Source organism: Lepus europaeus, chromosome 9 (assembly GCF_033115175.1).
Source record: "Lepus europaeus isolate LE1 chromosome 9, mLepTim1.pri, whole genome shotgun sequence".
Taxonomy (NCBI): domain Eukaryota; kingdom Metazoa; phylum Chordata; class Mammalia; order Lagomorpha; family Leporidae; genus Lepus; species Lepus europaeus.
This window is the reverse complement of record NC_084835.1, coordinates 106523751-106539272: the sequence shown is the minus strand read 5'-3', so window position 1 is coordinate 106539272 and position 15522 is coordinate 106523751. Positions and strand designations below refer to the sequence as shown.

Below are 15522 nucleotides of genomic sequence, written 5' to 3'. Positions count from 1 at the left end.
ACTTAATGACCTGCTTATTGTCACAGGACTTGACCCTTCTTATGGCTAGTAATTTTAGGAGAGGACATTTAGCCTAGTGGTGAGGTAACAGTGTCCCTTATGGGAGCACCTGAGTTTGAAACCTGGCTTCTTCAGACAGAAGCTTCCTGCTAGTGTGGACCCTGGGGGTGGGCAACAGTGATGGCTCAAGTTGAATTCCCAGATCCTGTCATTGGCCCAGACCATTGCAGGCATTTGGAAGGTGAACCAGTGGGTAGGACCGATCTGTCTTGGTCTTGCTCTCACTCTGTCTCGGTCAGTCTTGGTCTCAGTCACTTGAGCTCGCTCTCTAGGTCTCTTTAGAGCTTTCTCTCAGGGCTCACTCTCTCGCTCAAGGTCTCTCTTGGTCTCTCTGTCTCTCTTGCTCTAGGTCTCTCTTTCTCAGTCTCTGTGTGTCTCTCTCTCTCTAGGCCAGTCTCTCTCTCTATCTCAGTCTGCCTGTCTCTAGGTCTCTCTCTCTCTCTCTCAGTCGCTCTCTTGCGGTCGCTTGCTCACTCACGGTCACTCCCTCGCTTGCGGTTGGTCTCTCTAGGCCTCTCTCTCTCTCTCTGCCTCCCCCTCCCCCCCTTTCTTGGTGAGTCTCCAGTTTAAAAAAAAAAAACAAAACATCCCATCACAAGTACATACAACATTTTACTCATCCACAGATGGATACTTGGGTAAATTCCGTTTTACTGTCTTTGTGAGTAGTGCTGCAGTGAACGTGGGAGTACAGAAGTCTCTTCAACAGACGGATCTCATTTCCCTCGGGTGTGTACCCAGGAGTGGGATTGCTGCATCGTATGCCAGTTCTGTTTCTAGTCTTCAAGGCACCTCCGTACTGTCCTCTACACTGCATGTCCTAAGTCACATGCCCACCAGAGCATCACCACCAGAGCCCACCAGAGAACCAGTGCAGGTTCTCTCCTCCACCTGCTCGCCAGCCCTTGTTTTCTTCTTTTGTCTCCAATCTAGCTGGGGTGAGAGGGTGTCTCAGGATGGCTTTGATTTGCATTTCCCTGATGAAGAGCGATGCTGAGTGACTTTTCCTGTGTCTGTTGACCATTTGTGTGGTTTCCTTTGAGAAAGTCAGTGTAGATCTATTGCCCACTTTTACATTGGCTCATTTGTTCCTGTACCGTTGAGTTGAGCAGCTTAGATGTTCTGGCTATTAGCTCCTTGTCAGATGTAGTAGTGTTTGCAAAGATTTTCTCCCATTCTCTTTTCTCTTTTGATTATTTTCTTTGCTCCTCTTTTAACTCTGTGAAATTCCTCATGTCTATTTTTGCTTTGTTTCCTGTGCTTTTGGGGTCTTAGCCAAAAAAATAAATCCATGTCCATTCCAACAACTGGAAGCATTTCTACTGTATTGCCTTCTAATAATTTGACAGTTTCAGGCCTTACATTTATGTCTTTAATGCAAGTTGAGTCGCTTTTTGTATAGGGTGAGAGAGAAGTGCCGAGGTTGATTCTTCACGTGACTATCCAATATTCCCTACACCGTTTATTGAAAAGACTGCTGTTTTTGCAATGTGTGTTCTCAACACCTTTGTCAAACTTTTTAAAGTTCCCTTGTACTGGGATGAATGATGGTTTAAGAGGGGATTCGTGATGCTCGCGTGGATGGCGATGCAATTGCTGGACTCTGAAAGAGGTCCTCCGTGAGGGGCTGATCCACGCCCCCAGGGGGAGGAGAAGTTACTGCAGTAGGGCTCATGCACATGTGTCCACCATGGGTGTTTAGAACACACATCCGGGGAAGGAAGTGATGCTGACACCCACTTGAAGAAAACCTAAAATATGTCGATGTGGATTTCTCACGGTGCAAATAGCCCTCTCCAGAAAGGCTTCTGTAAACAGTAACTCTGCTGTCTGCCTTGAAAATCTAATGATGGTGTCTGAAAATCTCATTCAGACTCCAGAACACTTCTGATCCTGGGAGCGGCCCTGGCTCGGTTGCACTTCTGGCTGCCTGTGGCCACTGCCCTGCTCCTCGCACACGTGGGGCTGTCTCTCCATTGTTCTCTGTCCCTGCCACGCCCTGTGTCTGGGGCACCCTTGTCCCAACCCACTTCTTCCGGGGCATCATCCATCCCCTCCTCCTCACTCTAAGTGGGTGTGGCTCTTGGGGAGATTCCCCACTGCACCTGCGCTCTGGTGCGTGTGGGCTCCCCGGGCAGCCTGGCCGCTGCTGCCCGGTCACTTTGCATCTTCCCCTCACCTCCCAGTGCTGCGGACACTTACTTCTACCTCGCTCTCTCCTGCAGACCTGCAGCTCCTGGGAGGGGGGGTGCAGGCACTGTGCTCTGTGGCGCCGCATGTTAAAGCTCTGGCCTGAAGCCCCAGCATCCCATATGGGCGCCAGTTCTAGTTCTGGCTGCTCCTCTTCCCATCCAGCAATGGCCCGGGAGGGCAGTGGAGGATGGCCCAAGTCCTTGGGCCTCTGCACCCTCGTGGAAGACCAGAAAGAAGCTCCTGGCTTCGGATTGGCACAGCTCTGGCCACTGTAGCCATCTGGGCAGTGAACCAGTGGATGGAAGACCTCTCTCTCTGTCTCTACCTCTCTGTAATTCTGTCTTTCAAATAAATATTTTAAAAGTAGGGGTATAAAAACCTAGAGGTTGAACTAACCTGTATACTTACAAGTGATTAGAAGCCTGGATTTATTCCCAAGTCAGTTGCTGATGTCCTGTCACTGAACATAAGGATGATACTGCTTTTAGAGTTCAATGTCAAATATTCTTTTGTCAAATGGAAAAATAAGAGCAGAACCCACCTGCACTGTAATCATTTGTAATCAGAACTATCTGATTGTTTTAAAATACCACCTTAATAAATCCACCTTAATAAATGGGAAGAAGCTCTGCTGTGGCCAGGGAGTGCAGTAGAGGATGGCCCAAGTGCTTGAGCCCTGCATCCCACAGGAGACCAGGAGAAGCACCTGGCTCCTGCCTTCAGATCAGCACGATGCGCCGGCCGCGGCGGCCATTGGAGGGTGAACCAACAGCAAAGGAAGACATTTCTCTCTGTCTCTCTCTCTCACTGTCCACTTTGGCAAAAAAAATAAATAAAAATTTAAAAATATATATATATAAATAAATGGGAAGAAGGAAATCCTACTTCCGAGTTGTGACTGGAGACTGACGATTGTCCCAGCCCCTAAGAGATGACGTTATGCCCAAGCAGGGTTCGAGGTATGTTTATGAAGATGTGTTCAGAGATATTTTGGGCACCTGTGTCATACAAGGCAGCGTGCTGGGCATTATTAAAAATAGGACAAGAAAATAAATAAATGGACCTCATTCCCTGCACGCAGGCCTGTCACTTCCTGAAGCGGCAGCAGTCGGCTGCCTGGGGCCATTATTAATGTCACAGTCGCTTTAATCCAGGCCATCCCGGCCCCTCCTCATTGGGCGATGCATTTGAGAAAACAAACTGGGCTGATGAGTGAGGATCAGCTTGATTGGGGGTGGGGTGGGAAGTAACGAATACCCGAGGCTCTCAGACCGCAAAGTGAAAAGTGGCTCTCGCAGCGAGAGGGCATGGGGACTGCAGATGAGCAGGTGGGCGGGGTTCACAGAGCCGCCGGAAATGCTCCTCTATCAGAGGGCATGCGAATGCCAGGCCTGGACCATGCCGGGAAGCAGCGTGGTGCCAGGAACAGATGGTGACGGGGATGTGGTGCGTGCTGCTGGGGGCTGGGCTCGGGCAGGTGCGTGTGTGGAGGTGATGGGGAAAGGGTCCCCAAGCAGGGGCTTCTGAGCTGGCCTGAAAATGTGAAAAGGCCCTCACAAGAACAACTAGGGGAAGAGCATTCCCCAAGAGGGAACAGCAAGTGCCAAGGTCCTGTGGTGGGGATGTGACCAGCGTGGCAAGACTGAAAGCAGGGAGTGAGGGGTGGGAAGAGGTGGTGGGAGAGGAGGCTGGGGAGGCGGGTCTTCTAGGGCTGGTCCTAGAGATCCTGAAAGGACGCCCTTATATTTACCTTGTGAAGTCTCTTCTAGAGTAACTGACACTGGTGTGTTGTTTGAACACTGTCTTTTATTTTCTAAAGAGAAACACACAAAGTTGCCATGTGCTAGTTCACTCCTCATATGCCTGCAATAGTCAGGGCTGGGCTGGGCCAGGTCAAAGCCAGGAGCCATGAACTCGCTCCACATCTCCCAGATGGGGGGCAGAGACCCAGCTACTCGGCCATCCCCTGTTCCATCACAGGGTGTGCATTGGCAGGAAGCTGGAACCGGAATCTGAGCTGATATGGGAGGCAGACATCCCACGTGGCAGCTGAACCGCTTAGCCAGACACCCACCCGAGATGGTCTCCTGCGGCGTCCCACCGTGACGTGGGCACTCGGTCCAGCACGGTTCAGCGCTTCCCAGAGGCAGACTTGACTTCTCTCTCCTGACCCGACAGGTGGAGCTCTCTACCCAGGCACCACTGTGTCACTGGCACAGGTGCACTGAAATTGTCCCCGCTTGCTTCTGACATCTCTCGGGCATTGGTCAAGCATTGGTCACCCTGTGCCCGGGGGTCAGGCTGCCAGGGGGTCGTGGCGCATGACTTTGTGGCTCCTGCAGTAGGAGCAGGATGTGTCTCGGGCCAGGATTCTGTAGTGGTAGATGTCCAACACTTTGGATGCTGAACTGGCAAAATGAAGACCACGCCCATGACCCCCGTGTACAGATGCACCCTCTGCACTTTTCCAAAGTCTCAGAGACACAGCTCTCTGTGGACACTTTTCATCCTTGTTTTTTAAAGGTTTGTTTGTTTGAAAAGAGTTAGAGAGGCAGAGAGAAACAGACCTTCCGTCTGCTGTGCCAAATGACCACAACAGCCAGAGCTGGGCCAATCTGAAGCCAGGAGTCAGCAGCTTCTTCCGGGTCTCCCACGCGGGTGCAAGGACCCAAGGACTTGGGCCAGCTTCCACTGCTTTCCCAGGCCACAGCAGAGAGCTGGTTCGGAAGTGGAGCAGCCAGGACTCAAATCGCTGCCCATATGGGATGCTGGCACTGTAGGTGGTGGCCTTACCTGCTACACCAGACCACTGGCCCCTCTGTAAATGCTTTTCAACACCACGCCATCTTCTTGGTCAGCTGATCTGCGCCTGCCTTGTTCTTTTGCATAAAACAAATGGTATCATCCAGAAATGACCCATCCAATTAAGCCCAGCTTGATCTAGAGGTCAGAAAATTACAGTTGGGGCTAAACCCACGCTTCGTGGAACTGAGCTGGAGATACGCTACAGCAGACTCTAATTACAGACCCCCGTAGATAAAAACACGGCCTTGCAAAAGAGTGTGTTTAGAAGCAGGTCTGCCATGGCAGAGTAATTTACCGTCTAACTAGAAGAACAGCTTGAGAATAAGCAGCTTGCAATCCAACGGCAAACTGAACGATCAGTTCCCTTAAATAGATGAGACAGTGCTGCGTAATGACTCGGCGCTAACCTCATACGTGGAATTTAGAAAAATTTAGAAACTGGTAAGGAATGTTTTTGGAACAATGCTATTCTGTCTCCTTGAGAAAAAACTACGAGGGAAAAGGTGTCCTTGCAGGTTAGTCCTGGTGGGGTACCAAGAAAGCGGTCAATGTAGATCCCACGTCTTCCGTTCCACCTGACAGCCTGCCCGAGAGAAATGCATGTCCATGGTGAAACGTGAGAGGCTACTGGCTCATTCTGACCCTGCTCTGCACCCCGGATCTCCCCACCCACCCTGCCCTGGCCTCTGTGCCCGAGGTGCTGACGTCCACAGGCTGATCCCGTGGCTTCCTCGTCCTCTGGTCTTTATTTAGCTTATGGGTGGGAGGTGCAGGCAGGAAGTCGGCTTCCTGGTCATCGTCCTCCCACAGCCTCCTGGCACCACTGCGGCTCTGGCGGCGGCTCCATGCACAGCCCCACCCCCACCTCCACACAGCTTCTCGGTGAGGGTGGCTCTTCACTCCTGCTAGCCCCTGGGTGCCGTAGCACCCCGTGGTCCAGCCCACAGCTGTCTGTAGTCCCTTCCTGCACTTTGAAGTTAAACCTCTCCTGGTGTGCTATCTGCAGCCTGTTGGGACTGATTGAAACAAGATGAGGCCTCCCAGGAGCCTGTGCCGCCCAAGAATGCGGCAAATACAAACGAGCACGTTCCTAGGTACGGATCGGTGACAATCATGAATGCGGTATCATCTAGTGGATGTGTCTTTTCTAAAATGTTCACAAAAATCCCCAAGGACTGTACAGACGGGAAAACGCGTGTGAAAACAGTGCTTTGAGCCAGACAGCGCTAGGCGAGTTGCAAGGTCAGCCTTGCACCCCGGCCGCATCCCGTAGGTGTTGGTGTACCTCTATCTTTCTGAACCAATCAACGTGGATCAGAAGCCATGTTGTTTAATTTCTTACATATTTGTGAATTTTCTAAAGTTTCTCCTAAGACCTCTAGTTTTATATCATTGAGGTCAGAAGATACAATTCTGGTTTCAATCATCTTTAATTTGTTCAGTCTGATTTTGGGATCTAACGTATGATCCATTCTGGAGAAAACTTCGTGTGTACATAATAATGTGTATTCCGCTGCCCATGAACCACGTTCGGTCCATTTGGTCTGAAATGTAGTTGAAACTATTTTCTGAATACTCTATCTGGGCACTGTGTCCACTGATGTGAATAGGGTATGGAATACTACTACCACATTGCAGTTTCTCTCTCTCTTTGGGTCTATCACTATAAAAATTGAAGTGCTTTGATGTCGGGGAGGGGTGTGTGTATATATACTTACAATTGCTGTATCTAACTCGATCCTTAATTATATTTGTGTGTGTCTCTCTAGTGTTTGACTCGGAGTCTATTTTGTCGGCTGTAAGTAGCTACCCCGATGCCTTTTGGTTTTCCCCTGCGTGAAATACCTCTCACCACATCATCTTTCATTCTCTGTGCATCCTGAAAAGTGTGTCTCCTGTAGGTAGCACAGAATTGAGTCTTATTTTCTTAAGCTATTACAGGGACTCTATTGGAAAACTTATTCCATTAGGTTCACAGTAATTATTGACAGGCAAGAACTTACCACTTATTTTCTAGTTACTCGGAATGGACTGTTCTTTGCTTGCTGTGTTTGAGAGCTGGCTTTCTTTAGTAGTGTGCCTTGAATCTCTTCTGCTCTGTGCTTCCACTGTAGACTTCTGCGTGTGGTTACCATGATCTTTGCAGGTAAATAAGTTCACGTTGTCGTGTGCCCAAGGCTTGCAATTAACTTGGCAAGAATGTGAGGTGCAGCAAGGAACACACAAACCTTCCGGGAAAACAAGAAGGTGCAGGACCCGTTTTAGCGCAGAATGAACTATCGCTGAGTAGGAGCCAGATGCTGAAGGTAACGGAGTCTGAGTTCCTTCTGTAGAAGAGAGCCACGATGAAGGGCTGCAGGCTGGGGCCTCGGAGTAGCTGGCGCCACGTGTGCCCGTGTGGAGTCCGTGGCGTGAAGAGCTCTCCACGCTGGCACGCTGAGTGAGGGAAGGGCCATCCTGAGTAGTACTGTATGACGCTCTTCCATTTTCCTTCCCCCCCCTCCCACGTGGGCATGGGACACATGATAAACATGTTAATAGGGGTTAAGATACGCATCTTGGCTGCCCAAAGTGCTCAAGAGAAAACCTTGCCGTTGGTACAAGCCCCGGGCCCCTGGCGAGGTGCACCCAGGAGAGCCCCAGGGTGGCTGTGCGCGTTGTTCCACTGACCGGCCAGAGGGGGCAGCCTGCAGGAGAGGTGCGGAGGTGGAGGCAGTGGTCTGTGCCACTTAGGACATTTCCCTTGGCTCATTTTTAAGTAGAATTTTACTGTATTCTTTATGCTTTGCTCTTATTTATTGATAAGCAAGATAAAATCGCCCAGATACTCAGGAATGAAACACAGCTTGCACGTTTATCTGACCGAAACTCATTCTCTACCCTATAGCCATCTCCTAACTTTGATTTTTATTTAAACCTTGAGAAAAATTTAAGAAATCGTCTGAGCTTGAACTTGGAGCTCAGTTCTTTCTCTGCTCCTTCACAGGAAATGCTCTCGGTGCCATTTCTGAAACGCCAGTGACCACCGAAGCCTTTTCCTAAGCCACTCCCACCGCTCTAGGGCAGGTCCTCACACTGTCAGCGTCACGGTGCGCCTGCGTGAGTGGTCTTCCTGTGCTGGTCTCTCGTGGAGCTTGCCTGGCACACGGGAGGGCGCCGCACTTGCTGGCCTCCTTGTGACGGGGTGGGAGCCTGTGACAGGTTGTGGCCAGTGACTGTGAGCATTGAACTGTCATCTCCCTTTGCCACAGGCACTTGTAATTTTCACGATAGGGGGAGAATGGCACTAGGAGATAAGGAGCCGTGCCTCCAGCCGACCCACGAGGGACCGTGAGTGTAAGCAAGGAGTCATGCTCAGCCAGAGATGACTCCAGTCTGTGACTGCACCATGGCCTGACCTGTCCTAGATGCGCTCGTCCACCCTCCCTGAACACTGTCGCCAACTCGCTGGTCTCGCACCTCCGTCCAGGGACCTCCTCGCCTGCCACTTCTCCCCTGAACGGTAAACGGCCCCGTAAGCACATTGCACACACTGCACAGGGCCGTGCCGTAGGCCCAGTGCCGTCCTCCCTGTCGTGCCCATGGTCGGCATGGACAACAGGTGCACAGCAGACCTGAAATCCCAGCGAGGATTTCTGCTCAGTATTCACCGGGGCCAGGACTTTTCCACGCTGAATTGTCCCAGTTCTATTCTCTCTCTGGGCCTCTTATTAAACTTGAATGGGATCTTCTCACTTTGTCCTTCTTGACAACTGGACTGTTGCATGAATTCTGTCTCCTGCTCTCTGAGCTGAACTGCGGGTAAGGCCCTCACGCCCCCTGCCAGCTGAGCCACTCCGACTTCCTTCCAGGGCTGCAGTGTCCGCTACTCTGGATCCCAGTTCCTCCATGTTTGGACCTCTAGTCTGGGAAAGCTCCTTGCTCCTTGTGCATTCAACTGGACCCTGAACACGTTAACTTCATAGGATCGAGCATTTCTGGGCAGTAAAGAGTAGGAAGACTATCAGGTTATCCCAGAAAAGCCCCAGTGCCAAAAACAAACTTCTGGTACTGTGTTTTGCACATACGTTTTATTGTCGCATAGCTGAATATTTGCCAATATGTACATAACCACATAGAGCGAGCACTAGATTGAGAGCAAAGTATTGGGTTCTCATATGCAAAGCCACTGACCGCCTGTGAGGGGTTAGGCAAAGCAGTTCATCTGAGCTCGGCTCCCTTGACCATAAAACGAGGCTCTTCAGACCTGTGTGGCCCACCACACGGGCTTATTGCAAAGTCCAGATGCAGAGACATATGAAAGTGCTATGAGTACAGCTTGGAGCAATACAGGGAACTAGAACAAGTAACAGCAATTGACTTTTCAAGTTGAGGAATGCTTATCCCGCCCTTGGGTTGTACCGATGTCCTGGTGGAGCCGACGAGCGAGTGAGGAAGGGCTGGTTACAGAGAACGGAGGTGCCCTCCTTCCCCGGGGCCCGGAGCAGGACCACCGTGGCTTCCTAAGCATCACGGAGGTGCCAGAGACCCGCCAGCAAGAACGCGCGCTCAGAAGCACAAGGGCCAAACGTCCCACGTTTATTTACATCTGAAATGTGTTTAATACAGTTACGACGGGTGTAGTGCAAACACCTGACAGCAGCAAGACCTTCTGAGGAACCAGATGTTGGCTACAGTATATCATGCAAGGATCTCTATATACACAAGAGGATGTCTTACAAACAAACAGAGAAGTAGAAAACGTGTTCCGGGATAAATACAAGATACAAAATGCAAAAAGAAAACGCCAAACAAACCCAAAAGCACAGCTCTCACCGAGAGCTGCCGCCGAAGGGCTGCGGGAGCTCAGCTTATCCACGGCGGGGGCGCCGGCTGCTGCATTGATACGTCGGTGGCTGGAGGTGTGCATCCCAACTCTTAGGTTCCAGAACATTTGGCAGTAGCACCCACAACAGGAATTGCCAACTGTTTGGACAGCAAAGGGTTAAGTTGACTGCGACTTGTATTTCCTGTCAAGAGCCGGAGGAATACTGGATATATTCTTAGTTGTGTCTCTGTAGTAGTTAATAAATTACGTGACAGAAACCTGGCTGCAGGCAGCTCTGGGTCTAACGACGGGGTTGTAGCCGGGCGTAGTCCAGCCCTTGCGGCTCCGTGTCTCTGTGGGCTCCGGAAGCCAGCCTCGCCCCCTGCCTCGCCACCGCGGGCAAGGTGGCCAGCGGCCGGCCAGCTCCGGCCTGGCGGAGACACGGGGAGGGCCTAGTGTTTGCCGAGACCCGCACTCGCCTACAGGGGATGTAGTGAATTCCAAAAAATTAAAAACACTAAAAAAGGCCTTTATTCTAGCCTGTACGTGGTGAACACATCCAAATCCATAAGGTACAAAAGGGTGGATCTGAATTCAGGAACTGCCCGTTACCAAGAACGCTGTCGTAAAGAAACCGTACAAAAAAAGAACCCAAAAAAACAACGGAAAACGTGTTCCACTAAATACTGATACAAACATGTAACAAAGAGTATAAAAAGTTATTCCTTTGAATATATACAAACTCTGACCACGACCCCGTCCCGGCCTGTGCCCCGGGCGCGGCCGAGGAGCGACCCCGCAGCCGCAGCCCGGGCGAGGCCTCGGCCACGGCTACTTCTCCGCCGAGCTCATTCTTTTGGACTTGATGAAGGCCATGCCGTGTGTCCGCATGTGCGTGTTTAAGGCAGCTTCCGTTTCAAAGGTTTTCGCACACACTTTGCACTTCCTGTCTGACATGGCGCCGTCCGCGGCCTCGTCGTCGGGGCTCGGCTTGTTCTCCTGCTGGGCGTCCTCGCCGGCCCCGTTCTGCTTGGCCACGGGCTGCGGCTCCTTGAGCTTGTGCACGATGAAGAGGTGGCGCGAGAGCGAGACGTGCGACGTGTAGCACAGGCCGCACTCGCGGCACTGGAAGGAGGAGCCGTCCGAGCGGTGCTGGGGGATGTGCTCGTGGAACTGCAGCAGGTTCTCGGTGGTGAAGCCGCACACGGCGCACTTGTGCACCTTAAACACGTTGATCTTGAGCTTCTTGAGCGGCTGCGTGATGGCCCCGCGCGGAGGCCGGAACTCCAACACCGGTTCTTCCAGCTTCCGCTTGGGACTGGGCACCTGCGGGGGAGAACGACACCCGAGCCGAGACTGAAACGGCACTGCCAGTGGCTGACAGGTGACCCGGGCTGGGGCTGGAGCCCGTGGGGGGGCTGGGCCTTCAGAAGCCATGTGTTCCCCCCACTCCCTCCACCTGCCACCCGCCGCCCAGGACCCAGGTTCCCCAGAGTCACTGCAGCCACTGGCACGGCAGCAGGCAGAGCGGGCTGATAGGTGACACTGCGAGGGGGACCAGCCCCAGTGAGGGGAAGTGCTCGGGGGAGAGCAGGCCTGGGTGCGGGGCAGACAGGAGGGCTGGGGCATTGGCTAGGCTGCAGGGTGGGCTGAGACCTGCTGGGTGCACCGCCGCTGCCCGCCCCCTCTCACGTACTTGACTGCTGTGCTGGCCCCGCCTTCCTCTTCAGCTCTCTAAGCCCCGATCCCCTCAGACCCCCTCCCACGTGGCGCCTCTCCTCGCTCTGCGGCTGTCTGTTCTTCCCTGGGCCCAGGGCAGCTGCCACCCCGGCCTTGGCCCGAAGCTCCCTTTGCGTGCTCATGCCTTAACTGCCCACAGAGCTCCGGTGTGGAAAGTCTGCTGGAAAAGGCAGCCATGCCCCTTCCCAGGGATTCCCAGGGACGCGGCACACCTCACCCGGGGGCTGCAGGATCTTGGGCCTTTGCCACCTGCAGCGCCTGGCACACACACCTCGGTACAGGCTCATAGGTGAGAGGGGGCTTCAAAGAAGACGTGAAAAACGTGGACTATCAACTCCATTGTTCCACTCTGAAGTTGTGAGAAGTTTATGCAAGGACGTGAACTTTTGAATCAAAGCCGTCTTCACATGCACTTTTTGAAGACCCCTTATGCTACTGCCTGCTTGAAGCCCACTGTCAGCCACCGGAGCAGTGGAGCACAAACTTGACTTCTACCACTGCCAAGGGCATGAAGGAACCGGTGCTTACTAGGTGGCCCTGCCACGGTGCCCATGGAAACAAGCTAGCTACGTTCATTCCCTCTGGCTAAGAGCAGTTCCCCAAGTCAACATACACTTGGGAGAGCCAAAATCGCACACAAGCCCTAAAGCTGCTGCTGGGAGGCCTGAGAACAGGGCCTTCCGGAGCAAGACAAGAGGCCAGCGTGGGGGCGGCGGGCGTGAGCCACTGCCGTGCACCTCTACACGTGGTCTGAATTTTAAGACTGGAGCTGTACTAAAGGGAGGTGAAGAGAACAGGGCGGGGAGCGGCAATGTGACCACCGCAGGGTCACTGTCTGACCTTGGCGTCCTCCTTTATTCCCGTCTCCTCCTCGTTGGTGGCCTCTGTCATTTCCTTCAAGTCGGGGTCCTTGATCCCGTGCATGAGCTGGATGTGCTTCTCCAGCATGAGCCGTTTGGTGAAGGTCCGCCGGGAGTCCGGGCAGTGCCTGTGCGGCAGGGAGGAGGCCGGTCAGCCCCGCAGCTGGCGCAGTCCCGCCACGCCTCCCTGCCACGCTCAGAGACGGGCTGTCCACACCGGGGGTGCCAGGGGAAGCAAGCAAGGGGGCTAGGACTCGAACCTTCCGGCTCGGGAAGGAACGGGACACTGTGCTCCCCCTAGGAGCAGCCTAATTGGGCTCGGATGGGATGTTTTCTAGCTTAGGTTACACTAGTACTTAATGTCTAATTCCAGGTGGCTGGCGCTTTAAGGGAGAGAATGTCGGGTTTCCAGGGTATTCTCAGCATTTGCGTCATGACGGATGCTCGCCTTTCACGCTGTGTTACCAGTGTCCGGTTCACTGGCCTCACCAAGGCACCAATGCAACATGTGTGCCCAAACTCAAACACATCTGCTTGTGTAATAGATTAATATCATCAGGCAGCTTCCAACAGTTCACGGAAAAACCATGCATGGACTGCCAATTTTTTTTTTTCTTTTTTTTTTTTTTTTGCATGAAAAGAAACATTCCTTCATTTCCATGAAACTTTTTGAAGTACCCTTGGGTTTGTGAATTTCCCTAAAATTTTTTATTTGAAAGACAGAACTTCCATCTACTGGTTCACTACCCAGATAGATGGCCACAACTGGGCCAGGCTGAAGCCAGGAGCTCCATCCTAGGCTCCCCAACACTTGGGCCATCTTCTGCCTTCGCAGGGGAGCTGAATTGGAAGTGGAGCAGCTGGGACTTGAATTGGCACTTGGCCAATAGAGTGAGCTGAGAAAGGGCCACTCTGTCTGCTGTGGTAGGTTTCAGCCAGGAGGCAAAGGGTCCAGCCAAGGACTGAATCCCTGACTGGGCCCTGCAGGGCCTCCCCTGAAGCCGTGAGTAAAACAAGTGGCCTGGCAGCGCTGGCCGGCTTCGCTGCATGTGCAGGGCCCAGGGGAAGCATACCCAAGCTGCCACCTCCTGTAACAAAACACAGGCTCCTCTGGGCCCGCGCCGTGTGCACTGGGTGAAGTTGCCATCTGCAGTGCCAGCATCCTGTAGGGGCACCAGTTTGAGTCCTGGCTGTTCCACTTCCAATGCAGCTCCCTGCTTATGTTCCTGTCTTCAGCCTGGACCAGCTCTGGCCTTTGTGGCCTTCTGGAGAGTGAACTAGCAAATGGAAGCTCTCTAACTCTTTCAAATAAATAAAAACCAAGGCACAGGCTCCTGGTTAAATGACAAGAGCCTTGGAGCCGGCACAGTGGGCTTAGCCACTGCGTGCAGCACTGGCATCCCCCATGGTCCTGCTGCCCTACTTTTGGATCCAGCCACCTGTCTAACGTGCCTGGCAGGACCATGGATGGCTCGGGTCCCGGGGCCCCTGTATCCACAGAGGAGACCCGGATGGAGCTCATAGCTTCAGTCTGGCCCAGCCCCAGCCAATGTGGCCACTTGAGGAGCGAACCAGCAGATGGACTGTCTCTACCTCTGCCTTTCAAACACAGAAGAGCTTCCGCCAGCTCCCCTGTATGGGTCTTCCGGTACCAGAAGCAGGACTTACGAGCAGGTGTAGACTTTCCTGATGCCTTTGTGCTTGATCCTGTTGTGGCGGCAGAGGCTGTGCGACGAGCTGAACGACTTGTCACACTGGCGACACGGGTGTTTCTTCATTTGCTTTACAGGGAGAAAAGAGAAGCACATTAAACATTAAGAATTCTTTCATAGTGGCTTAAATTAAGTAATTATTTAGGAACGTAACTTTAAAAACAATAAAAGAAGGACTAGGGTGACCATGAATGGGCTAATTTTCATCATTTAGGGCTAACACTGCGGCATAGCAGGTTAAGTCACAGCCTACAACACTGGCATCCCATAAGGAAGCTGGTTCAAGTCCCGCCTGTTCCACTTCCATTCCAGCTCCTTGCTGATGCACCTAGGAAAGCAGCAGAGGATGAGCCGAGTGCTTGGGCCCCTGCACCCATGTGAGAGACCCAGAGGAAGCTCCTGGCTTCAGCCTGGCCCAGCCCCGGCCATTTGGGGCGTGAACCAGCAGATGGAAGATCACTCTGCCTTTCAAATTTCTTTTTTAAAATCACTTCTTAAAAAATCTGAGAGGCAGAGTTAGAGATCTTCCTTCCACTGGCTCACTCCCTAAATGGCCCCAAGGGCAGGGGCTGGGCCAGGCCGAAGTCAGGAGCCTCTTGGTCTCTCACATGGGTGCAGGGGCCCAGGCACATCAGCAGGGAGCTGGAATGGAAGTGAGGCAGCTGAGACTTGAACTGGTGCCCATATAGGATGCCAGCACCACAGATGGCTTAACCTGCTTCACCACAATGTTGGCCCCGAATTTTATCATTAAGATTAAGGAAGCTTTCAGAGAAAACATTTTAAAGATTTATTTATTTGAAAGTCTGTTACACAGAGAAGGAGAGGCAGAGAAAGAGGCCTTTATCTGCTGATTCACTCCCCAAATGACCGCAAAGGCCAGAGCTACACTGATCCAAAGCCAGGAGCTTCCTTTGGGTCTCCCACACTGGTGCAGGGGTCCAAGGACTCGGGCCATCTTCTACTGCTTTTCCAGGCCACAGCAGAGAGCTAGATCAGAAGTGGAGCAGCTGGGACTCGAACCGGTGCCAATATGAGATGCTGGCACTGCAGGTGGCAGGCTTAAAGAAAACTTATTCTTTCTAAAAGTTGAGAGGCCAGCACTGTGGTACAGTAGCTTAATCCTCCACCTGCAGCATCCCATATGGGCGCCAGTTGAAGTCCTGGCTGCTCCTCTTCCCATCCAGCTCTCTGCTATGGCCTGGGAAAGCAGTGGAGGATGGCCCAAGTGCTTGGGCCCCTGCACCCATGTGGGAGGCCTGGAAGAAGCTCCTGGATTCGGATCAGTGCAGCTCTGGCCGTTGTGGCCATTTGGAGAGTAGAAGACCTTTCTGTCTCTTCTCCC

General features: G+C 52.6%; 1 protein-coding gene across 15 annotated transcripts in view; it reads right to left on the bottom strand.

Moving 5' to 3' along the window:
• Positions 1-9115: 9115 nt before the first annotated feature.
• Positions 9116-15522, bottom strand: part of ZNF532 (zinc finger protein 532) — a 118399-nt gene continuing 111992 nt past the window's right edge. For all 15 annotated transcript variants that reach the window (XM_062201746.1, XM_062201751.1, XM_062201745.1 and 12 more), the window contains 3 exons: positions 14134-14246; positions 12446-12593; positions 9116-11191 (listed from right to left, as the gene is read on the bottom strand). In XM_062201746.1, coding sequence (XP_062057730.1) covers positions 10697-11191; positions 12446-12593; positions 14134-14246 — 756 coding nt within the window. In that variant the 3' untranslated portion in view covers positions 9116-10696. The remainder of the gene's footprint in view (positions 11192-12445; positions 12594-14133; positions 14247-15522) is intronic.